We start from the raw sequence: 26,530 nt of genomic DNA, 5'->3' as shown, positions 1-26,530 counted from the left end.
ATTTGGGAGGCCAGGATTCTGATTTTCAGCTTTGCTACTAACTTGCAGTTTCACTTGAGATAAATGCACCAATTCTGTGGATCTTGGCATGCCTCTTCTGAAAGTTAGGGAGATTGGAAAATATGATCCTGTCTTAGATTTTTGATTCTGTGAAGCTCATTGTCCCCCTTTTGATTCACTTCTCAAATCTGCAGTTCATCCCCTAAGCTTGGATTTTCACTTCCGAGAAATGTTCATTAAGGTGGGTTTCCATCCTGGTTCATCTTTTTCTTGTCAGAAATGCCTCTGCTTTATCCCCCCAGGCACACAGTGCCTCGAGTGCATGTGCATCTTACAGCTTGCTGAGGAGTGTTACCAAAGTGTTACTAAAGCTTTTGAAAAGTCCAAATAAACATGTAGATGAAGGGAAGCCAGTTTACACAAATAATTAATCCTGTTGAGAGTCCTGGTTCACCAGCGAGGCGTATTTCTCCTCAGTTTGCCCTAACTGTGTTTTATTTGCTTATCTCCGATGACTTCATGCTTTTATTATGAGTTTTGTCAATATGCTGGTATGCAGATGAGACTCCTGGTTTGTCATCCCTAGGAATGCTTTTCATCTTGAGAAACTTAGTGCTTTCCAGCAAAGGAATGGCCATTTACAGTAGGGTGGGACATCTTGGACCATACCACCACAATCGGTCTTTTGCAATCAATTTGCAGAAAATTATAGATGGCTTTCAGTCTCAAAGACTGTTTACATGCAGTTTTTAATAAGGTGTTACTCCAGTGAATTTAGTCTCTAAGAATGTGGATTAGTCCAACAAGTCTTCTGGTGCTCTTGTTTGCTATTTCACATAAATGGCTAGAGTGTTCATTTTGGCACAAAGATGAGTACATATTTTAGGTATTATTCATACACTCCAGTGAGTTATTCTTGACTTTTCTCTTTCTCTCTGCCTCAGGCCTCTAGGAAGAAGGGCTGGGGAGAAGGGAGCAGTAGCACACCCAAGACGCTGGGCTGTTGGTCATCTGTCTCCCCAAAGTCTTGATTTTTCTACAAGAAATTTTTCTCCACATCCCCTTTCACTTATGTTCCCCATGCATACATATGGCATCTCAAAACGTCTGAAATTGCTAAAAGTTGGCCAGAGGCAGAGATTCCTGTACAGTCAGATTCTGCCTCTCTAGGGGGCCACTGATCTAAGGCTAAGAACTGAAATACAGGAAAGTGGATTCTCTTCACCTCCCAGCCCAGCAGCACCCCTCTGAGAAGAAATCATTGGAAGGATGGACTGAACGCTGGTCAGCTGGCTCCCTCATGTTGGGGAGGGGATGAGGGGCACATCTTTGAGGGCTCTTTCTCCAACTGTAGAGGTCTCCACCAGGCAGTTCAAGCCAGCATCAGTGGCAGCCATGGCCCTTGAATCTGTGGCTTAAGAGAGTTGCCCCCTGGGTGTCTGAAGCAGCTGGCTTGCTTTCTGTCCTCTTGGCCGGTCTCTAAGAGCATCTGGTCAGCCCCAGCCTCAGCCAAGGACTTGCTGCAGCTGTGAGCATCAGTCTCTGCTCTCCCCACAACCCTTCTCTGAACTCTGGATCCGTTTGACGTTGAAACAAATGGTGAGAAAGGAGACTGTTGCCAGAGCAACGAGAGGATCCTTCAGAAAGATACTCAGACTGTGTTTCTTCTTACAACTGGCATTGGCAAAAATGACATTTTTGTAAAATGTAACTGGGTGACAAATTACAGGCTATCTAGTATGCCTTTACTATGCCTAATCTTAAAGGCCACAGGCTCACATAGCTGTCACTGTCCATAGTATAACAAAAACCATCAAAATCTTAGTCTTTTGATTTTAGAAGTCGGGTGTAAAAGAATCTGCGACCTCAGTGGAAATCTCAAAATTTGGGTTACTTAGAAAAAAAAATGAAAATACAACTATTGACCATTAAGCTAATTCAGATAGCAGGATTCGCCTTCAAGGCCTTACCTACTGGTGGGCACCCAGCTGACACTTCGGAAGTGCTCACGTACAAATGCCCTGGCTGTTCAGTAGGCGCTCTCAGCAGCAGTTAGAGCTCAAACCTCATCTGGCCCTGGATCAGCCCCGACCTCACCTTAAAGTGTCTGTGAAATGTTCACCAGTCTGCCTCATCTCTAAGCCTCAGTTTTCTTACTTGGAAAATGGGTACAATAGTAGTACATACCTCAGGGTTGTTTTGAGGATTAAATTAGATAATATATGAGAAAGGCTTTTAAGCACACATAGTAAATAGTAAGTGGTAGTAGCTATATGATGATTATTAAAGTATTTGTGCTTTCTTGGCAGGTTTTAGTACATTCTTTTGTGTTCCCTACAATTGCTGCACTCTAAGGAGTAGGGTCTTTAGAACTGACCTTGTTCTGTCGAAACCAAATGTTAACTACATTGTAAAGTGCCATTCCTGGCCCCTTAATAGCCTGCCTTTGTTGGGACTGAAGAGCACAGAGCAGTCCTGTGGCTCCTATGGGCCTCTGGGTGTCCTCAGGCATTTTTTTAAAAGCTCAGTTGACAGGAAAACAAAGAGCTTCTTCCCCTCACTCCTCTTCCCCTGACCTGTACATTCTCCATCCTTTCCTTTCTGGAGGCAGCTTCTAGCAGTTGAGTCCTGATTGCAGGTGGCTTCTCAGGCTCCCCTTGCAGAATAAATCACAGGCTGATCGGTCTTCACTGGGTGAGGACTCGTCTGGGACTTGGTAGAGCCAGAAACACACATCAGTTCATAGCCCTCTGGGATTCATTACAAAAGCTGGGAAATCAGCCAGCAGGGTCGTTTTCACCAGCTGCCTTCCTTAGGCTGTGACCTGGATGTGGTCCACAGTGAACGCGTAGAATGCAAAGATCCAGGTTTTCCATGACAGCATCAAGCAGTTTGGGTTTGGAAATGCATGTAGGGCCCTCTTAGAAGTCCGTGGAATCCCCAGTGACTCAGGTCTGGGGCGGGGCCACGGCAGTGAGCTCAGGAGTTGGCCCACTGCTGCTGGCCCAGGCTGTTCCCCTGGGGTTGCCACGAGGCTTGGACTAGCGTGTGAGCTTCTGGCCTGGCTGCCTACTGGCCTCCAGTCCTGCCTCGCCGGCTCTGTGCTGCTTCGTGTCCGGTTGGCTCTCACGCTGTCTAGTCCCTGTAGCCCTCTGTCTGTCTACACCGCGTTCAGCCCAGCAGGATGGCCTCAGCGAGCTGCCCCACCAGTCTGATTGGATAGATCACTGTGGCGCCATCCATGCTCACTGGCATCGCTCTCTGCAGCGGGGGCTCAGGGCCTGCTGTGCAGACTCAGTTTTCTTGGAAGTGAGCAACCTTTCTTGAGGGTGAAGGAGAACAATATGAAAAAAAGAAAGGGAAAGGAATAAAAGAAGGATCTTAGAGAGAAGACAAGGGGAGGGTTTTGTCTCTGCTGCGTGTAGAATTGCTTTGTCGTAGTCTGGCACGCGTGGGGAAGTCGGGGTGGGCATGTGAGATACACCATGACTGCTGTCTGGGTCTTGGCATTCTCATTGCTGTTTTTCAGAGGGTGAAAGATAACCACGACTCAGCCTGGTCGCAGCATCCGTTTTGACTTATCCCATGCCCTACCTGTTCACTCCCGGTGACCACGTTGGTCACTGGAGAGGAGAGAAGTAAGAACAGGACTTGGAAAACGTGGGGAGAGGGGAAGAGATTCCTGACTCTTTCAGAGACCTGGCCCCATTTTACACCTGAAAAATTCACTTTGCTTTCTCTGAGAAGGTAGTGTGACCTTGGTTGCCCGACTTCAAAATACCTTCAAAGAAAAGACATGAGGGAAGTAGAGGGAGCATCCCCTACTTCTCCTTAGAATGAGGCACCGGAAGCTTCTGGCTGTCTAAAGGAGGCTCTGGATTTCTGGCTCTCCGGACAGATGACGCCTCCACCAGAAGTCAGGTGTAACCGTTCTATGTCTGAGTCAATTTAAGAGTACCCCTGATGATGACGCATTTACTCATTCATCAGCCTTGTGGAAAACTAAAGAATGCCAAAATGTTATAAGGCAGGCCAGAATTAAATTTCAATCCAAGGAGCTTTTATTGGATGCCCGATAAATACAAAGACCTATAGACTCAGGTCTACAATTTCTTGAGTTTCTGCTCCAAAACCATATTAGAGAGTCATTGCTTTAGAAGCTGTACCCTAGAAAAGCAAAAACAAAACAAAGTATCATCATATATAAAGGGAGCAAAAGAATTCAGCTGTATCATTAGAGGAAAAACAAAACTACTGCCTAAGAGCAAGTGGACCAAGCACGCATTCATTTGAGTAAATCTAGGGACTGGGATATCTTTTTAAAGAATCAGTTGGAAAATCTCGAGGAAAATTGCAAACTCTCTTAAAATTCAGATAGAATAGGCAGTTGATATGCAAATAAAGTACTTTGCTATGGTAACCACTTAATTGTAGACAGATAATCTCAGAGCCCCGGATGATGACGTTCCAATTCCAGTAACACATCATCACGTTAAGTATGGCTCTGAATATTTGTACAAGTGATTCGGGCACTCTAAGAACTTAATGATGCAACAGTGATGTTCTTCTAAGCTCTGACGTCACTTCAGAAGTAATCTGTGCACTCACGTGCCCAGGCACAGTTAGCCATAGTTATGAGTTCAGTTGTTGTACAGAGGCTTCCCGGCAGCTTTATTAATTGGCCCTCAGTCTCTTTTATTAAAAGATAGCCCCCAGTACAGATGAAACCTAAAACACACATATTGAGAAAATGAAGCCAATATTAAAAACTTCAAACCAAAATACTCAGTGGCTACGTGTTCAGAGTTGAGAGGACAGCCTCAGGGCCCTAGTGTTGAAAAGATGGCACTCGCTTTGTTGCAGGAATTATTTAACGTTATCTGGACCCCCAAACTTTAGCAGGCAAGAAATTTACTTACTGTCCTGAAAATTTCAGAGCTCAGTAACTAAATTTTTTAACTGTCTTTTATTCTGCTGTGCACTGCATTGGATTTTTGGGGGGGGGGGCAGCTTACTTTGAATTATAAGTGTATTTTGGTTAAACGGGAGCTCTTTCTAATCCTACGTGTTGGATGAATAATTTATCAAGAAATAGTTTATAGAGTTCTTCCAGTTCCATAGAAACAGTTTAGGAAACACCTTCTCACTTGGAATGCAAAGTAAAATTTTATCACTTAACTCATGGGAAGGAATAATCTGACTACATTAGTTTGTGGGGATGCATTTTAACAGGTAAGAGTTAAAGTTTTAGGAACTGCCAGTGAAGTAATTTGCATATAAACATGAATCATTGCCGAGAAAGGTTTAGGGAGGCTTCAGTGTGGGAGAAACTGCATCTTTCTTGTGGATTGTTTCTCCACATATTCTAGGGGCATCTGACAGTTCTTAATTGATGGTCATTAATTTTGAGTAATTGTAACAGAAACTTCCTCTGGGGGGCTTGGCTGTAAGGTCTTTTTATGACAATTATGCTCTGATTGTCTTCCAAAGAATTCTCTTTATTGCTTTGTCGTCCGTTCTCCACCCACCACCCTGGAAGAGTATTTTTCTTGCCAATTATAATTCCATGGAAGTGTTTTTAGTAGAAAACAAGTACCCTACTAGACTCCTCCAGGGAGACGGTATAAGCATTAATACAAGCTTTAAGTAAAAAATTACTGACACCGATCCTTCACTTTTCTTCTCCTTCCCCTCAGAAAATCTTGTTGGTTAAAAACCTCTAATGTTATTGATCATGTACTAAAATGACATGTAGATATAATCTGCTCTGCAAAGACACTGGTTATCAGCTGAAAACCCTTTTCATTACCAGTGACCTCCCATTTCTGATCTGGCCTTCAAAGCAGAGTTTTTAAATGTCACTTGGGCCCAGTCTAGCTTGTCCATAAACCCTTGAAACTTTAAAATGAGGTGCAGTGAAAAGTCTTTACCTTTTCATTTATACAGTAAACAAACAGGCTTCTTAGAAAGATGTCCCCATCCTAACACACACACACCCCAGCGGCCTCTCACTGCCTTTGAACAAGGGCGTGCACTCTGCTAAGGTTTGTCAGCTGAAAAAAAAGCACAACGTGAGAGTTGTAAGTTAAGTTTTATTGGGGGCAAAATGAGGACTATAGCCCAGGAGACAGCGTCTCAGATAGCTCTGAGGAACTGCTCGAAGAGGTGGCGGGGGGAAGGTCAGTATATATGTGATTTTGGTGAAGGGGGTACATGCAGTCAGGCACACATTTTTTGCAGAAGGTTGCTGCTAGTCTGGTGAAGGTTACTGCTAGTCACGAGGAGAAAATGTCTCTGTTAATGATTTTAGTACTTTTCTAGATAAGAGAAGATGCAAGAATTTGGGCTCATAAAATCTTCTCCTGCAAATATCTATCTGAAGGCCTGTCCTGCCAGTTTTTCCCAGAGCACAGAGTGCCTCATTCCTGATCTCCACCCTGAACTCCTTTCAGGGGGTGTTGAAGGTCAGCGGCTGCAGTGGCCAGTGACTTGATTCTCGTAGAGGCAGATGGCAAGCACCAATTTTTAGTTGCCACCAGTCCTCAGCAAAAGCGAGAAAAATAAGGACAATGTTGTAAGATTTCATAGTGCTAAATGTGTTCAATTTAAAGAACTGTCCTTTATTCTTAGATGACATCCTTTACCCTTTTTGTGTTAAAATACCCTTTTTTATGAAATGATAGTGAGAGGAGGTAACGGTTATTTTTAGTGTCCTTATATTAGCAAAAGAAAAAATATTGACCTCCCAGTAATTTTTCTGGAGATTTTGCTAGTGTCTGAAGTCCAGAAGCTTGGGAACCACTGTTCTAGAATATGAGCAACGGTGTGGACTGTGACTTTTTCACAGCTCTCTAATGTTCAGAATGGGGCCTGCTACATACACACTAGGCGCTCAGTAAATGCCGTTCACTGACAGAAACATAGTCTGTTCTGTGCTCTCTAATCCGTGCTAGAAACTGTGAGTTTCTAGGCATTTGGAAAGAGTAAAGGATGTAGTAAATGCTGCTAAGTCTCAATCCTAGCATGTACTCTGCCCTCCTAGACAGAGCATAAATAAATGAGTCATCATGCAAAGAACCAATAAGAATCATTCCAGAACTGGCAGTCAGTAAAACCAAATCCTGTCTGGGCTTTATAGAATAAATCTTCAATGAAAATTTGGAAAGCCTTAGTGGGCAAAGTGATTTCAAAAGTAGAGATTAACCAAAGGTGGCAGTCCTTGGGCAGAACTCCTTGATTCATGGTATAACTAATACTTTGTTATATTACTCTTATTTATAAATACTGTTCGAATACCCCTGACTCTGAATGGCTAACTGGCATTTTGGTACTGAGGGTAGTGTCTTGGCATCTGGAGAGGTCAAGCAGGCTGGAACAGCGTTGTTAATTTAGCTTTGGGGCTTGGGAGGCAAGGACCAGAACTCTTCTTGGGTAGAAGAGACCTGGGGGGCGGGGGGCCCATCCTGGTGTCTGTAGTTGTCATAAGCAAGATTTCCTGAGAGCCTGATGCCTTAAATTGAGAGCAGCATCCCCTGAATGTAGACACTGAGACAAGCAGATCTCTTGTTAGCACAGGATTAACTAAAACCTACTGCCTGCGTACAGGTAATGGTGAATGGTGCAAGGGTTCAGGGTTAGGAGGAGGTCAAGGCAAAGATCCTCAGCTCTGTTCTGTGAATTAAGAAAGGCTACTTGGGGCTTCCCTGCTGGCACAGTGGTTGAGAGTCCGCCTGCCGATGCAGGGGACACGGGTTCGTGCCCCGGTCCGGGAAGATCCCACGTGCCGTGGAGCGGCTGGGCCCGTGAGCCATGGCCGCTGAGCCTGCGCGTCCGGAGCCTGTGCTCCGCAGTGGGAGAGGCAACAGCAGTGAGAGGCCCGCGTACCACAAAAAAAAAAAAAAAAAGAAAAGAAAGGCTACTTGGAGGAAGCGGGATGGTTAAACCATGGCCCCAGCTGCTGGAGGAGGGATGTAATTTGGCGGCTGTCTGAGAATGCTCTCGGTGCTCGATTTTGTCTAATCAGCTACAGATGTCTCTCCTGGAAAGTTCATAGGAGATGGTTTTTTTGTGGACCAGTTTGTGGACGGCATTAGTATTCTAGGTAGATGTGCAGTTTCAGGTGGTTCCCAAGTGCACAGAATCTCAAAGACTAAAATGTAAACAGATGATACGGCTTACATTTTCTCCCTCTGGTCTGATGGGTTTTGCACTTTATTTCCAGTTTTCTGCTCACACAGATTCTTCAGGAGAGGACATCATAGCGAATATTGTGTTGGTTTGAGCTGTTCATAGGTTTTCTTTCTATTAGTTTTTTTTGGCCAGCGGCAGCCATTCCAAGGTGACATCTATATTGCAGTAAAGGAGGCCGATGACACTCAGATTGTAATGCAAGAGAAGGGGTGGATGGAAATCCTTTATCTTGCTGTTGTCTTGCTGCAGGGTTCGCAAGTCAACCTGCCTGACAATAGGTGAGCCTTTATTTTTGTGCAGCCTTCCTCTCCCCGTCATCCCCTTACAGCATTCCTGTGGTTTTTTTCCACTGGAGAGCTGTTCATCGTCATCTGGTCTCTAACGTCTCGTAGGTATAAGCAAGCCAGCTTTTGAGGATACAGCAGTCGCCCCTCTTCAGCTGCACAGATGCTTTTGTTTTGGAAGCTAGTCTTTGGTGTGCAGTAACGCAGCAGCCTGGATTTGAGTCCCAGCTCCACCACTGATTAGCTGTGTAACCTTACTTAATCCCTCTGTGCCTCAGTTTCCTCATCTGCCAAATGATGATATTCCTAGTACCAACCTCACAAGATCCTCTCACGGAGAGAACTCTCATTTGAGTTATATTTGAAGTGCTTAGCGGGTGCCCGGCACATTGTAGTGCTTAGCACTTAGCTGCTGCCGTTGTGATTGTAACAATTATCATTATGATCATTAAGAGGCTCTGGTCACCTGTATAAACTTCCAGCTTTAAAGTATCAGCTGTGAACGTGTAAAATTGGGGGAGGGTGTTTATAGCTTAAACTCCATGTCATCTTTGCTTGGCATCTACCATTTTTACCATAGAAGATCTTTCCAAAAGGTTCTTCCAAAAATGAGAAGACTAGAAAGGAAATGGGAATCAGAAATGACCTGTGAAGTTGGTCAACAACACAGTATGTGTAGAGGACTGTGTTGGATTTGGGATGGAGATGGAGGTAGAAGCCAAGGAATAGAACACACTCCTTACTGCTGTCCAGTTTATAATCCAGCGGGAGTTCATCTGAGCCAAATATACATACTTTGAGGCATCTAAGAGACCTTGGAGCCAGTGCTGTCCTATTATGGGACAAATGCATAGTATGTCACAGTAAGATTCCTAGTTTTTTACTATCACTGTTCTGGATAATTTTCCAGATAGTTGGCTAACCATTTACTTGTAATTTTTTATTTAAACTTTTTACCCATGAAATTCTGAGTTGCCTCTCTTCTTAAAACAGAGTGTAGAGGACCTAGTTCAGCCTTGCCTTGGTGAGTGAGAATGACCACTAGAGGCTGTCTCCAAAGTCCCTGCACAGGAGGAGTACACAGGTTCATACTGTGATCTTTGGAAAGAGAATAGCTTGATGGCAAATTCGCTGGTCTGACATGGTGCCTTCCTCAAAGCACAGTCTTAATAATACCTGACAGTTTGCCTTAGGGTATTGTGAAAGAGAAAAGGTCCCTACCTAACAACAGTTGACGACTTTCAAATAGCTATTAGGGACTGCCAAAATGACTTCCACCTGTCAGCATGGAAGATGACTTGGGAAAAAATTCAAATTTAGACAGAAAAGAGAGGTAAACATACAAATAAATGTTAACTAGCAGGCCTAGGGTTGTTGTGTATCACTCTACATCAGTTGTTGTACCACATGATGGTCTCAGACTTAGAGTTAAATAACTAAACGTATTATTCCTCTTGGAAGCAGAGAATCACCTCCTCTCCCTCCCCTGACCACCCCCCCATCGCTGCACCTGCGGTTGATCTATGACACTGTCCTCAGGGCTGCTGATGGGAGTGGGTATTTTCCTGGGCCGTCAGCAGTTCTACATTCCTACCTTCAGTGCCGGCACTTTCTGTCGGTCTCGCCATTCTCCAGGCTCACGCTGCTTCTAGACACCGCCCTTACCGCTTCTGCATACGGCCATGGTCCACCTCGCTCCTCATTCCCCCTGGTGTACCCTTCTGCCACCTGCCATTTTCCTGAACTTCGCCAGGTTTAGCCCTGCACTGCACCTCCCTTCCCAGCTGGTGTCCAGGGCAGTTCCCACAGTCAGCCACAGCATGTCTTTATAGATGTCGTCACCCCAGCCAAGCATAGTTGGAAACAATTTCAGAGTTTTGAGGCTAAGATGATCTCTAGATTACTGAAAACTTATTACATTTAGTTGACTTACTGCTTTTTTCTGCGTCATCTCCCAACAAAGATCTATTTTCTGTAGCCAGAAAGGAGATATTCAGTGCTTGCAGTCAAGTAGGAGGCCAGTCCCATGGTTTGGTCCCTTTGTGTGTTTCATTAGTAAGTGTGGCTGGCGTGCTGTTAGCCAAAACCGCCGACCCCTGGGATTCATCGTTATCGAATGTAGCTTTTCCTCCAACCATTTAGAAAACTTGGCAAGCACTTAAAATGGCTTCATTTTAAAATGTAACCATCCACATCATAGCACTCTATCTTTTCATTCATCCAACAAATATTTACTGAACACCTATTACACGTCAGACATTGTTCTAGGCAATTGGGATACATAAAGAAAAAACTGCGCAAAGTTCTCTGTCCTCGTGGGGTTTACATTCAAGCTGGTGGAGACACAATAAACCAAATAAGTATACAGTATGTTAAAAAGTGATGGGTGCTATGGAAGGAAAAAACAAAAGGAGTAGCCAGGGTGAGAGAGGTTGGGTATGCTGGGATGATAAGGAGGGAAGCTGCAATGTTAAATAGGGTCATCAGGGTAGGATTCGGTGAGGAGAGATTCAGCCAAACACTTTAAGGAGATACAGGAGTTAGCCCTATGGACAGTCAGGAGGAAGAGCTCTTCCGGCCAAGGGAGCAGCTGGAATGAAGGCCAGTAGGCTTTGCCGCAGAGGGATGTGGGCCCCAAGAGAGGAGTCAGGAAGGATTCTAAGGGTTTTGACCTGAGCAGGTCTAAGAATTGGACTCCCATTTGCTGAAATGAGGTCCACAGGGCAAAGGCCAGGTTCTGAAGTGGGGAGTAGGAATCAAGAGTTAGGTTTGGACATAGTTTTCAAGTACCTTGTTAGATATCCAAGTGGAGGTCAAGTAGGCAGTTGGATATGCAAATCTGGAGTTAAAGGTGGAGATCAAAATTCAGGAGATGCCAGCCTAGAGGCAGTATTTAAAACTGTGGGACCGAGTGTGATCAATCAGGAGAATGTGGAGAAGAGGACAAAGGATTGAGCCCTGGGCCCTCCCGTGTTCAGAGATTGGAAAGGTGAGGAAGACCAGCCAGGGATACCGAGAAGGGACAACCAACATGGCTTCCCGTGTGGAGGCAGGACACTGGCAGATGATCCTGCAAGGAGCCCTGCCCTGTCTCTTTAGTTTTCCTTTACCACAATATTGTCAGTACTTTCTGAACTTGCTGATTGAAGCTGTCACCCCCAGTAAGGCTGGAATGCTCTCTGAGCTGTGTCCCAGAATAGGGATGGGATGCAGGAAGCCAGTCACTCTCCCATCTGATTTGTCTTGCTTCTCGTTAGAGAGATGGCCGCCTGGGCCAGAGGTTGAGGGGCAGGAGGTGCAGTGACAGGGGCAGCCTCCTGGCACAGCTGAGCTGAGCACCTCAGAGACTGGAGCTCAGTCTGAGTCACAGGGTAGACCTGATAGGGATAAACACCACCAGGTGAATTTTTTTTTCCCCCCAGAGCTGTTGAATGGGAAATGGATGTCTGATAGTTAGATGGTTTCCTGCTGTGTTCCTAAATGAGTCAGTGGCTGTTTCAGAGCCAGAAATAAGTTGAACTCTTGACCTGTTACCCAAGGTTAACTGTGTGACATACCCTGTGGTAAATGCTAAAGATAAAATTGTGATGTAAATCAAGAAGGATAAAGCTTTTCTGCCCTCAAGGGGTTCAGAGTTCTGCTAGGGCCTTGCTCTATCCTCAGGGCCGAGAATGATGCCTGCCACTTAGTGGGTAACTCAGTAAATTGAGTTGAATATGCAAAAATAACATATGATAAAGAGCTGAAGAGGGATGTGCACAGGGCAGTGGGAGCACACAGAGAATAACATTCTGGCAGGAAGTGGTGACAAATGTCACACAGAGGTGACATTTGGGCTGGGATGGGGGGAGGGTATTTCCAGGTGGATGAGTGCCCAAGGGGTCAGCATGAGTGAGACCCCTTGTTCAGGTCCTCAGTTAGACCTAGTTGGAGCCCAAACGTATCAAATGATGCTAAGCCTGCTATCCGCTGTGAACTCGCTCTCCAGAGGTATTAGGATATCTCAGAGCTTCAGAATGAGCTTGTTATGACCTAGTGGAGGCTGAGTGTGTGTCCCTCATTGGGGGCTTCTCCACGGGCTGCTGGTGGCAGTAACAGACGGCCATCTTTTCTTCCCGTCCTTAGAAAATTTCCTTTGCAAACTGAGGTCTAGTCAGTCTTTACTATTTAGTCTGGAAGCCTGTCTGAAGGGAAGGTGGGAGTATGATGTCCAAAGACTCACTTGTTCTTCTGTACAACAGGGGCCAGCCTCTAGTTCTCACCTGTCAGGCCAGGAAAAAGGGCCTCCTTCTGTACAGACAGTGGGTGACACACGAAAGGCAAGAAACCTGGAGTCCGTTCCCTTGGCCAGCAGGTAGTGAAAGTGGGGGGTGACTGGGTGACAGACTGGCAGGGAGGGAGTCGGGGCCGACACAGCCAGGGAGCCTGTGAAGTAGCCACGGAGCCTTCCGCACTCTTCCTTCACAGGCTGAAGAGCAGTGGTTCAGACTTGGCTTCCCCGTTCCTAGCGTCCCGGACGCTTAAAGCTGGAGGTGGTCACCTTCAGACAAGTAAAATATTATTTATTGTATTCAGCAACTCGTAGTCTTTCCAAAATTGGAGGCTTGGCAAGATTATGGAGGTTGTTTCCCCCACCTAAGGGATTTGATTAAAACTTATATTTGATAACATACTGTTTCATTTCAAGGCAGTAGCAAGAAAATTACCTAAGATATATAATTTTGTGACTGGTCTAATCACAGTCAGTGCTGACTGTTGATCAGGAAGACTCTGACATTACTTTTCCCAGGGTGTTTCATTCATTTTATTTTTTAGCACCTTCTTTAAGGCACCGGAAACTCAGCCATGAAACACAGCTCCTGCCCTCTCCCTTTCAGAGCTCATGGAGTCTTAATTATTTGAATTAAACCCAAACCACGTGTTTAGGTCACCCATAGACTCTAAAAATTCCTGTGTAGCAGGATAGAACTGCTGGGAATCCAGGGTCGAGTCTGAAAGCTCCTTCCAGGTCGGGGAAAATATTACTAAAATGGCAGAGGGACATGATGGGTGTTGCAGTGTGATAGCTGGTGCCCATGAGAGAGCCAGCACCCTATGGTGAGCCTTGGTAAATTGTCAGGGCTCTGTCTCCAGCCCGGTGTGGCATCTGTGGAATAGTCCAAGTGACTAACCACCCGTTCCCTTTCATTAGTTTCTTCCTTAATTAATTTCTTCCCCAGATAAGGTTGAGTCATCCCCCAAGTGACCCCATGGTGAGCATATGCTGGCATCTTCTAGTCCTCTTGGTACAATGAACTGGGAGGCTGTTAGCAAGAGAAAAGACAGGACACAAGGGAGAGGATATCTCTTAAGGTTGGGAAAAATGGTACCTTCTTGGGTATCATCAAGTCGAGCCACTGCAGAAGTTACCGGCCCTCTGAACTGCCTGTGGTTTCTTGTAGTGGCGGCTGTTTTCTCGGGTAGTTGGCCAGTATCATCCTGCCTGCCTTTCCTCCTCCTCCCAGCCGGGCCTGTCGCAGCTCAGCCAGGCACCAGGAAGAGATGCCACTCAGAAGGAAATGACATGCCCACTGGCCCCGTCCCTTATTTTCTCTGCCACCCTCCCAGCACACATTCACACACAACCAAAACGGTGATGCATTAAGGCAAGGAGATGGAAAGGTCTTAGAGATAGGCTGGCCTCACTTCAGGAGCCGCGGGGGAGAGCAGACCATTGTCTGGTGTGGCTCTTATGTGAAACTCAATCCAGAGCACACCTCAGCTGACAGTCCCTGGTGCACTCCAAGTTGATGACTAGAAAAGCCACGCCACGTTTGCAGCAGACTTGGTATATGTCTTACTGTGTTCTCTTGCCTGCTGTCTGATGTGCCCATCTAAGAAGTCGTGGACTTCAGTTCTGTCTCGGTAGCAGGTGTCATCAAGCCTATTTGGAATCTGGGGCGTATGTTTGCTTCTAGCCCCTGGGATCCTGCTGGGATAACTTCATTCTTGTTGATTGGCATCTGCCAAAGTTATTTTACTCTTTCTCCCCAGGGGCACTATGGTTTAGAAAAACTGTATTGCAAAACAAATTGCGCTGACATTGATAAAGTTTTATTAAGAGTCTGCTCTGTGCCAGGCACTTTTCTGAGCACTGCCCTCGTGGAGCTTGAAGTTTAGAATGGAGGTGGATTAACAATCAGAATAACTAAGTGAAGTATCAGGTTGAACCACATGAAATGACCATTTTTGTAGGTAAAAAATGGACAAATATTGACAGTTTCATATGACTCAAAATAATCTATTCTGTTTGTCAGTAATAAATGCTAAGGAGAAATAATAAAGCAAGGAAGGGGGATAGCAGGTTAAGGGAGAGGCAGGTGTTTGGAATTGTAAATAGACGGGACCAGAAGACCAAGGAGGTGGCACTTGAAGGTGGCTGGAAAGCTGTCCGCAAGAAGGGCAGTGCAGGCGAGAGGAGCGTAACAAGAGCGGAGGCCCGAGCGCGGCTGGTGTGTGGCCGGAGCAGAGGGCAAAGGGCAAGAGAGGCAGGCGCGGGGAGCTGGGGCACGGAGGACCTCGAGGGCCAGGGAGGGAAAACTGGATTTTACTCTGAGAGCTGGGAAACCTTTCTGGGCTTCTCGATAATTTTACTCGGAAGCAGAGAGAACCTGTTGAGATGACGGCTGTGACTAAGGAGTGCTCGTTAGGGCCCAGGAGCCGGCGCCCAGGCCGCTCGGAAGCTGCGCCGGTCCGGGAGGCGAGGTGAGGTGAGGTGAGGGCCGCGTGTGGCCACCTGAATCGTGAACATTTCTGGAATTCCTCTGGTAGAAGAGCCTTTTTTAAATACCTAGAAAGATGACAAATGCTTGTTCTGTCCTTGCTCACCTGAAGGCCGGCTGTTTTCTCTCTCCGACTGTCTTGTGTTTTCATGGCATTAACCAAGCTAGGGGCAGCCCTGGTGAGTGCTGGGAGGAGAGGCCCACCAGCCAGGCTGCCCAGGTTGGGAGCCTGTCGTTTGGGCGTACATCACATGCACCGGGGCTCGCAGCCGTAACAGAGCCACTTTCTGTCACCCTCCCGGGGCACTGCCCTGTGGGCTTATAAATAGTCAAGCTGAGGATTTTGACAGACTCTTAAGCATGGCACCCTTTTATGATGTCTCCCTGCTGTCCTTATTCACAGATCGATTGGCCAGTAGCAGCCACAAGATTTTAAGAAGGCCTGAAGCACCTCAGGAACCTTATCTGAGCTACCAGCAAAGAGGACAGCTAAGGAGAAGTACAGGGGTGAATGTTCCTGAGTGTTCTGAAAAAAGGGGTCTGATGATATTAAAATAGTAGTCATTTTAAAACTGCTGGCTTCCCAGAAGGATCTGAGACAGCCACATTATTTTGTGCATCCTACAAGCCAGAGCCCAGCACAGGGTGGCAGAGCTGCTACGTGACAGCAGACTCTGTGCTTTCTGTCTTCTGTGCCTAGCCCCTATCCAGTGCAGGAAAGGGCGTGGAGAAAAGGGAACCCTGCTGTGATGATGGTGGGAATGTAAATTGCTAACAGCCACTCTAGAGAAGGGTGGTTAAGCAAAGTATTTTGCCATAAAGAGAAACCCTTACAATTCAAGGGTTATAATGCATATTAAAATGCATTAATTTTACTAGTTGGACTTGTTTAAGCCACATAATGCAAACGATGTATGCAATTAATATTCAAATATAAACACTCTGGCCTTTTAAAAGGGAGAGCTGTTAATACTCCCTTGCCCACAGGCTGCGTGTCTGGTTTCCAGCGCAGTAACTTAGGACCTGAGGGAGGAAGCTCCCAAGGTTCCATGTGCCTTGGGTGAGGTTTCCTAGGGAACAAGGTGGGAATTAATCGGGATTTATCACAGGCTTAGAAATACAAAAGAATTAGCTCAGTCATCGTAGATCTCCCCAGCTGAGTTACATTTGTTCAGATGGAGAATAGTTTATTCTTTCAAGGGTACTAATTGTAGCCTCCTCTCCCCCAGTTATGACACCTTTCAAAATATCCACCCCACCCCACCCCACCCCCCCAATAGGCCGGCCTGTCTATTCATAACTGGTAAACTTTACACTGCTTCTGCTTCTGCATGGAAGGGGCCTGCCAAGGGCTTTAACCTGTTACCTAGTGCTAGTCTGTGTTCCAGGCTGTTGTTAGGGACACAGCAAGTACTCTTTACAGACTGTGTAACACTCACACCCACCTTATGAGTTAAGGATTAGCTCATTTTACAGGTGAGTAATCATACTTCGGTTCAAAGACTTCTCTAAGGTCACCCAGCTCATAGATGGCAGAGCTTGGATTCAGACCTCTATCTTACTCCAAACCTAGAGACCTTAACTACTAAGTGACCGACCACCTGGTGAGTTGTTGCTGTGGTCCACCATCTTGCTGGTTTGTGTCCTAGCCTCACACAGGGACTACAGGGGCCTTTCTGCTATGTGACTTCTAGCCAGACATCCAGACCAGGATTGCTGGTCCGGGACTGTGCCTATGCCAGAGCACCAGCGCATTCTCCACAGGCGGCCTGATCCTCGGGAGGATTTGCTCCATGCGCCCGGTCATTTCTAACAGCATCTCTCCAGGTGTCTGGGCCGCTGCTCCCTTCACTTACGCCTCCCAACACTGGATCGCATTTCCCTAGCTACGGATCACCGCCACCTGGCTCCCAGCACCCCGACCTACGGAGAAATAAGGGCTGCACAGTTAGAAAAACTTCTTTTGTGAATCGCTCTTCTTCAGACCGTGAGCATGTAAATGGATTCCCTCTGTTCCACCCCTGCTAGAAAGCCCCGCGAGGCCTTCAGAGGAGAACAAGGGGATTAATTTGGGAAGTAGGGACAATCAGACCCCAAAACCCACTCTAGTGCCATGATCGGGGAGAAGATGCTCTCCATGACAGCTGTGATCTGTGGTCTGAAACACAACCTTCCTCAAACCGAGTACTAGCACAAATGCAGTCGTGTTCTTTTTGTCAGGAAGTTGCTGTAAATGCCTAGGAAGCTTTGGTGTGGTAACCCCAGAGGATTTCAGTAAAGGTAGGAAAAGAGAATTTAGAGTAAGCTTAAATTAAGAGGACAGAACTGCTAGTCCAATGTATCTAAAAAACAGGTCTTTTTGACTGTGCATTAGCAATCTTGATTACGTAGGTGACATTCTTCAAAGAAAACTGTTTCTTCCTGCTACGTCGAATAAAGCCATCTTCTTCCCGCAGCACCCTTTCTACCAAGAAAGTTTTGTCGGTAAGACCTGAGGCCGCTCAGTTCCCTTCGTGGTCCCGGGATCCGGACGCCCTTGTAGGCAGCTTCTCCCGTGCGTCGGGGAGGCGCTCCCTCCCAGGCTGCCGCAGGCACAGAGCGGGCACCTGAGAACGACTGTCTGTGCCTCACTTGCCTTGCCTTATCCCGCCCTGGAGTAGCTCCTAACCCCCAGGGCTGGCAGGAAAAAGGCCTCTCCATTTCACAGTGAGCAGCCGAAGGGAGAGAAAAATGGGCCTTTAGTATGGCAGTGCTGTGGTGGCGTCAGCACAGTGGAAACAGAGCTTCTTAGTGTCTCCTCAGAGCTGAGCTTACTTGAAAGCACTCGGACCAAAGGTTCTTACGGAGTTTGCAAGTGGCCTCTCAACGTATATGTAAACATAGAAGGTCTCTGTCCTAGGTATGCGGTTGGTTGCTGGTGGATGCCAGCAAACAGACTCCTCGTGGGCTTATCTTTAAAGCATGACACCCAGCTTAAGATGTGGTCTGTCGCATTTAACCATGGTTCTCCGTGAATTCCCTCACACCGGGGTGGGCAAACTTCTCCTGCCAAAGGCCAGAGAGTAAATATTTCAGACTTTGCAGGCCATAGGGTCTGTAGCAACTCTCCCTGTGCTGTCCCGCACAGAAGCAGCCATGGGCAGTCCATAAACGAATAGGCATAGCTGTGCTCCATTTACAAAAACAAGACCCCACTTGACCTTAGTTTGCCAACCTCTGCCTCAGACCAAAAGGGAACTAACTGCTCCCTGCAGTAAGAGCCCTGTGGGAAGAAGTAGTAACAAGGTTACCTGCTTTTCTAGAAGAGAAATTATTAGTGGGTTCACATTCCAATATGTACAAAAGCAGCTAAAAATAGTTTCATTAAAGTGATTGATTGTCTTGATCAGGCCAGATTAGCTGCCTAGAAACGGTCCCTAACACTTGCTATTGCAGAACCGATGCCATTGCCCAGAGCAGGCAAATCAAGTAGCCATTACACAGACTGGTGCCGTTACCCACTTGCCATTGGAGAGCCGTGGGGCTTTCACCTGTTCTTTCTTCTGCCCTGCAGGCCTCTTCCTTATCCTGGGTTTGATACTCTACCCTGCTGGCTGGGGCTGCCAGAAGGCCATAGGCTACTGCGGACACTACGCATCGGCCTACAAACCCGGAGACTGCTCGTTGGGCTGGGCCTTCTATACCGCCATTGGGGGCACGGTCCTCACTTTCATCTGTGCCGTCTTCTCCGCACAAGCAGAAATTGCCACCTCCAGTGACAAAGTCCAAGAAGAGATCGAAGAGGGGAAAAACCTCATCTGCCTCCTTTAGTTTGGAAGAGACATCAATGCCGTTTTCTTGCTCGCGTAACCTTGTGAAACACTTCACTTCCGGTTCTGTCGTCTGAATCAAGTGAAGAACTAGCCTTTACCTACCAAAGCCACGTTCCACAGCCCTGAGCCTCGCCAGGACCAACGACAGGCAACACCCAGCCGCACAGAGTGACTGCACAGGAGGGCCACAGTGCAAACTGTAAGAGATGGAACGTGAAAAGAGTACATAAACCCTGACACGCAGTTAAGTTCTGTCAGACTCCATCTCCCCCCAAGCCTCAAGGAAGGATGATGATCTAAACCATTAAAGCAGCAGTTTCTCTGGTAACAGAAGAGACCATTGGCCAGATCTGCAGGCTGTTGAGAGACGTTTCTGCACAGGTTGCATGCCTGTGAGCATCTCTGCCTCAGAGTGAGGTTTGGGGGTTGGTGCTTTTGTTTCCTCCTAGTTCTTTCAAACTGTCTCAGGTGGAGACTGCAATGAAGACTGCACACCCACCGGGGAGAGGATGTGCGCTGAAGGGCCGAGCAAGACACTGTCGGTTGCTTAGCTGACCCGAGGGACAGTGTGGAATTCTGTGGTGGGACTTATTCTAGGCTGAATTCCAGAGTCAGGTGGATCAATTGATCTGTCACTCCAAGAGTTTAGAAATTTGAGAAAAGGAAGAATAAGGACCTGTCCAATCATGAGAATAAAAGTACAAAATCCTGCTAGTGGAGACAAATTCATTCCACTCCCCAGCAGCCAGGCTAGCACCAGTACTGGCCCAGTCTCCTCTTCCACTGGAGATCACATGTTGTTCTTCTAGGGCTAGGACTGCGCTTTGACTGCCAAAGGAAACCTCACTCTGTTTCCTGATTCCAGGGACAGAGGTCTCTGAGCCAGCTGTGGCTCATTCATCTGGTGACTGGGAGAGCTTGCCAGAATCTCAGCACTTGCAGGGAGACCTTTTCCCACTGTGTGGTAACCATGCTGTATTCAGCTGTATTCCTACCCCCCAGCAGCAGCAGGATGGCATTCTGTGCAGAAAAAGGAGCTAGAGATGGGAGTTAAGTTTTTCTAGTTACTGGTGTTGGTCCTGAAAGCAGACTGAAATAACATTAAATTGCTCTAACTGGTGAGTTACATCAAAGGCTTCATTCTCAGGAAAGCACAGAGTAGACAGAAAGTTAATGCAAAATGAGAGCTAGACCAAGCTCATAGCACCTGCCTATACCTGTTTACAGAATGAATGAAACACCACTATTAAAAAGGATTCAGGGGCTTTTAATCTAGTTTCTATAAATCACCAACATAATTGATTCAGGAAAATGATATTAGCCATCACTTCAGACTGACTTTGGAACAAATCAAAGTGACCAGAAAGAACTTAGTCTGGTATTATCCTGAGCTTCAGAATTGCAGAATGCGATAGAAACACTTCTTTGCAATTTAAGCAAATGGAGTGGACCTGCCAAATTTCTGGAAGGACTAAAAGGACAGGTCTCTTTAGGCTTATGAATCTGCTTACTTGAGGGCTTGTTTTGTTTTGAAAATTTAACAAATAACTACGAACCTTGTTTGGGCAAGGCATTGTAATGTGCTAAGCACCACCAGGCATAGAACCCTGATTCAGATTTTACAACACTGCCCTGAGTAAATCATCTTAAAGCTGGGTGAGTCTAAAACCATGCCTTGCTGCACAACAAGTAATTGCTTTAGTTGTTCCATTCCAGTTTAATTAATTCCATTCTAGCCTTCGGCCTGTGCCAGAAACCATTTTTATCTCACAGATAATGAGCTAAAGGGCAGGAAGGCGGGGGCATGGAACCAGGTCTTCATGAGCTCACCATTCTTAGACCAAAGTTCAGAGTAAAAGCAAGATGTACATCTGTGACTTCAAGGGGTATCCTCAAGGGGTATCCTTCAAGGGGTATCCTTATGTATCCTCATAGCAGCCTGTCATAAGGGCTCAGGACACAAACAATAACTGTGTCTGACGCCACACAGAAATAATAGGTTATGGCAGCCACTGGACAGGACCCCTGTCCCTTACTGTGCATCTGTATGCTCTAACCAAGTTCTGATGCCATCACAGTCATTGCTTTTTAACCCTTGGCAATAATTTTCATTTAAAAAAAAGCAACTCCCTCCATCAGGCAAATAATTTAAAACCCAATTTTTTTTTCTTAAATTTATCATCACAAGATTCACCCTACTTCTTCTTCTATACAAGACAGAGAACCCATGTTACAACACTAATTTTACACTCTCACTCTCCTCGCAGACAAGTCATAAGCTTAGAGGATTCTCTAAGCACGTCCATCATCTTTACTGCCTGACTGCGCCTTCACCGAGGGGCGGTGGAGGGCGGGATGTTCCTAGGTCACTCTGGTAACAGAAGTCATGAGCGAAAACGTGACCTCTCTTGGCCAGAAGAAAGTCACCTGACAGTGTTTACTTCATCAGTCTGAATGCTACAGAAGACCAAAAAAAAAAAAAACCAGCACATGCACACACACAAAACCGCAAACCACTAAAAGCTGCTTAAACACTGATTTGTTAAGCAGAGCAGAGATGAAATTTCTCTAGCAGAGAAAGAGTAGAAAGGTAATGTGGGCCTTTTAAACCTTTAGTCCATTTAGCCAGGCTTCAGTTGGGATAGATGGAATATCAAAATCAGGCTAGTCTAGACAAAAACTGCATGGCTGTTTAAAAACCACTGCATAGGAGGAATGTGTTAGAAGGAAATAGATTGAAAACAATTAGACAATCGTTGACCCGCAGCTATTTTTCTAATACATTTCTATCAAGCGCCTCAGTCTAAAAATCTAATATACCTGGACCATTACTACTACCAGCAAGTCTTATTTATTTTTTGCCTGCGTTTGTGCTTAAAGTTTTGTGATGGGGCTGGGCTTCTCAATGAACTCCAAGAAGGCAGAAATGTTTGCTTTGGAGTCTGTGGATTTTTTAAACCTGTGTGCTGATTCAACAATGTTACATTAATTGTGTAAGGGTTTCTGTATAGTTATCAAACATCTGTGGTGTAATGATCTTTGCTAAACATGTATTCTGTAAAGTGCCATAGTCTTTTTTATGTGTAGCATATTTAAAAAATATATATGTATATTATACATACACAAGTCTGTGTGAAAGATGTGCAATAACAAAGGTGTATGTATGTTTTGTTTTTTGGAAACTGGACAGGAGTCAGAACAGAGATTGTTTCTGTTTTGGCAAAGGAGAGTTAAACATTTTGCCTTCATGGCCTAGTCATTAACCCGTAACAATTTTAATGCTACACAAACCTATGTGAAGAAAAGACTGGTATGAAATCATTTTTTCCTGGGTCTAAATTAAAATAATCACTAGATTTATGTGAAAGTTAAGCCAGCAAGACAGGCCCAGTTAATGCTAGTCTTTCATGTGAAATGTGAAGCTGCCACGTTGCCTTTTCTGTTTGTGTGATAACTAGTAGCTGGTACATAATCACTAAGGAGCTATTTCTTAACATGCTTTGATAGACCACGTTAATGCTAGACCACTATTTAAGGGCTAATCTCACACCGTCTTAGCCGTAAGGGTCTGCTAAGAACAGACCTCTCTGTGCAATAACATGTGGCCACTGGAAATCCCTGGCCTGCGTTTGTATTTGGGCAGCAATGACTCCCAAGGGCCAAAAGAAATAAAAGCACGACTGGGATTTCTTCTGAGACTGTGGTGAAACTCCTTCCAAGACTGGGGGGTCATGAGGTGCTTTGGAGGAACTCAGCACCACTTGATATTCAACAGCCACTTGAGCCAAATATAAAGTTGTATTGCCGCTGATGGACTCCATGTGAGCCTTTGAATTTCTGCTTATCCTGTTGTATTGTAAACTAATACATTATTTGTCTAGCATTGATTAGGTTCCTGTGCGTATGTATTTTCACAACATGCTCCCCTCCCCTCCCCAGATATGAATTAAACAAGATTTTGCAAACTCATTCTGATTCAAGTCTCAGTATATTGGTTTCAATATGATGTGTATCATTTCATCAAGAAGATATCTACCAATCAAATTTGAAAGACTAACTTATATGTAATAGTGATGACAGGAAAGAAGATATTCAGGTATTTTAACTGTGCCATTCACTAGTAACATATATACACCTACCTTAGGTTAGCTTTAACTTCAAGATAAGTATATGTTTCTTTCTTGGAGAAGCACTGATGTAATTATAAATAGGGAGGAATAAAACCCTCTCAAATACTATACAGATATTTTAAAGTAAAGAAATATGGAAATGCTTCAAAGGATTTAAAAAGCTTTATAAACAATGTAAAGAAATGTGTGTAACAAGGGAAAAGTCAACAGAAGGACACAGTCACCCCTTCCAACAAAAATACCAAAGTTAAAAGCCAGTCGTGGAGTAGTTCACATCCACATTTCCTGAACGTAATCCTGCCCATAAAAAACCTCATCTAGAAGCAGAGTTCTAATTTAGAAACTCAAAGAAGACGCTAACAACCCTTTTCATAAACTCTTACCCACTCTGTATCACGTGAAGCACTTAGTGATAGAATATACAAAAATAGCTATTTTCCTGATCTAGGGCCTGTGACAGCTGAAACTACTTGTATGCTTTGGCTTCTAAACATACCTGACACATGCCTGATTTCTAATAGGAATCAAAATTAAAACTGACAAAATTACCCAAATCAATAAAGGCAAAATTCTTCCATTTATGATCTAAATAATCCAAGCAAAATTGGACATTTTCAGTTGCTTTTTCAGCTCTTGTTACATCTTCCTCAAAAGTTAATCCACAGGAGAAAGGACCCTGGCTTTAAATTGCGGCACAGGCTGGGTAACCTTCACCTGTGCTTCCCATTTCATCATTAGCAATTTTGCTACCGGATCAACTTTCCATGACCGATCTTCCTGGAACACACTGCATTCAACTTACTCCTGGCTCACCTTAAAGCCTTTGCCTAACATAGTAAGAGTCTTGACTATTCTGGGCATTTCCTTTAAATGGGTTATTTCGGTAGCTTCCAATAATTCAGTACCTTTTTAGACTCTCAAACACTAAAGGATAAGAGCATCAAAGCAAACTTTCAGCCTACTCTCCAAAGCAGCAAGAACCAATAACTGTCTTGATTTCAGGGCCCTATCTGGTTGCTTAGTCACTTGGCTGGGGCCATCCACTGCTGCCCCTGCTATCTTCTTCCTTACAGCTTCCTCCTCACCCTGGAGAGCTCTGCAAGATAACTCTTTAAGACATGAACAGCTCATTTTGCTTAGATACACAGGATGTAAATAAAAGCATAAATGAGTAGGAGGAAGTAGTAAAACCACACGGAAAAGAAAAATCAATCAAATAACTTGTAGCTCTTAGTAGCTCTTATGGCTTTTTATAGCCAAATATCCTGAAAAACCTAATACCTATGCAAGCAGTCCACCAAGTGCCTGTGTTTGGGAGAAACCACTAAAATTTATTCTCAAGAGAAGGAAGCCTGAATTAAGGCAGGAGATAGTGAAGACAATGAGATGAAGTGAGTTAGGGAGAAAGAAGGGACAGCTTGGGGACTGACTGGAAGCAGTCGGGGGAGGAGGGGAAAGAGTCTAGGACGACTCCCAGGCATGTGGTTTGGGCACTAGGCAGAAAGTGGTGCCATCACCTACATCAGGAATCCATCGGGGACAGAGACAGTGAAGGTGTTAAGCTTCAGCTTAGGCTGCCAATGGCAAAGTCCTGTGTGCAGCTAGGAATATACCATGGAGAGAAGACCAGCTTGGAGATAGAGATCTGGGAGTCTTCAATACACATGGACAGACAATAAGAATTTTTAACCATTATGCACTTTTCATATGCAGGTACTGGGCTAAGCACTTCTTTTAATTCATTTATTCATCAAAACCCTATGAGTAGAAACGATTATTATCCTCATTTTACAAATACATTAACTATCACCCAAGCAACTTAACTGAGGTTAAGTAATCTGCCCCACATTAAAAAGCTAGTAAGCCAAAGCTCAAATACAGGTTTGACACCAAAGTCTACATTCTCAAACAGCTGTAGTTTCTTTCTACCAAGAATGTACCGGGTGAGAAGGCAACATTAACACAAACCCCCAGGGGACACCAACATCTCTGCATAGTAAACTTAGAATAACCTCCAAGTTCAACTCCAAAAAGACCGCACCGTAAGATGACAACTGATAAAAACACTGCTCCCTTTCAGAGAAAAACCTGGTAATTTTCCATACTTTTCAAGATGACAACATACATACCAATTTGCTCAATCCTGAAAACAGAAACTAAAAATTCATCAAGTATATGACAGTGGTAAAAAAAATGACAGTTTTGTTTTCTTATTATAAATAATCTCTTAACAACGAGGTCCTACTGTACAGCACAGGGAACTATATTTAATATCCTGGGATAAACCATAATGGAAAAGAAGATAAAAAAGAATGGAGGGCTTCCCTGGTGGTGCAGTGGTTGAGAGTCCGCCTGCCGATGCAGGGGACATGGGTTCGTGCCCTGGTCCGGGAAGATCCCACATGCTGCGGAGCGGCTGGGCCCGTGAGCCATGGCCGCTGAGCCTGCGCGTCCGGAGCCTGTGCTCCGCAACGGGAGAGGCCACGACAGTGAGAGGCCCGCGTACCGCAAAAAAAAAAAAAAAAAAAAAAAGAATGTATATGTGTGTATAACTGAGTCACTGCTGCACAGCAGAAATTAACACATTGTAAATCAACTATACTTAAATAAAAAAATAAATTATAAAATAAATTAATAAATAATCTCTCATCCAGGATAAGCAGCTATTATGATTACATAAGAGGCCTATTTTCTTCATAGCCAATCTAATAATTAAATAAGGATTTGTTTTCAACTAAAGTTTCTCCAAACACACACACAAATGCCAAAGACTATTTATAAGTTAGCACTGCTGTAAAGAGCAGGCAGCAGGTACTTACCCACATGTGTGGAGCTAGGCCTTGGTCTGGAGATTTCAAAAATAAACGTAATTTTTTTCTTGATTACTGTATATTTTTCTAGGGTCCACTGTCCCTAAAGGATGGATATGAATTACTGGAAATGTGGAAGGATGAAAAAGAAATAGAGAATTGGAGAGAGGTGGCACCATGTGGCAGAAGCAACCCCATGCTTGGCAAGAGTCACGGGACACTGGTCTAGCTGCCCATCACCACCACTCACTAAGTGACTGGGATAATTTCCTATTCCTCTATAAAAATGGGGCCAATAATAGAAATACCACCATAGGTTTGGTGTGAGGATTAAGTAAGTGATGTATGTGAAGCATTTAGTATAGTCTCTGATATACAGTAAGTCCCCAATAAGTTATTATTAGAAGAAAATTAAAAGAATCTTCTGTCCAGACTGGTATCACTTGGAGTTGATCTTAAAAATTAAGAGTTGTTCTAAAAATTGTGAAAAATAACATAACCTGTTGTTAAAACCAATCTAGTTTTGGGACTTCTCTGGCAGTC

At 44.9% G+C, this 26,530-nt stretch overlaps 1 protein-coding gene across 3 annotated transcripts in view; it reads left to right on the top strand.

Annotated features, from left to right (window-relative positions):
- LHFPL2 (LHFPL tetraspan subfamily member 2) overlaps positions 1 to 23,009 on the top strand; it is a 182,470-nt gene extending 159,461 nt beyond the window's left edge. For all 3 annotated transcript variants that reach the window (XM_029216965.1, XM_029216964.1, XM_029216966.1), the window contains one exon: positions 18,789 to 23,009. In XM_029216965.1, the coding sequence (XP_029072798.1) occupies positions 18,789 to 19,045 (257 nt within the window). In that variant the 3' untranslated portion in view covers positions 19,046 to 23,009. The remainder of the gene's footprint in view (positions 1 to 18,788) is intronic.
- Positions 23,010 to 26,530: the final 3,521 nt, after the last annotated feature.

Source organism: Monodon monoceros, unplaced genomic scaffold (genome assembly GCF_005190385.1).
Source record: "Monodon monoceros isolate NGI ecotype Baffin Bay Population unplaced genomic scaffold, NGI_Narwhal_1 Super_Scaffold_12, whole genome shotgun sequence".
In the NCBI taxonomy this organism is placed as follows: Eukaryota; Metazoa; Chordata; class Mammalia; order Artiodactyla; family Monodontidae; genus Monodon; species Monodon monoceros.
Note: the sequence above shows the minus strand (reverse complement) of the source record. Positions and strands in the feature narration are given on the sequence as shown.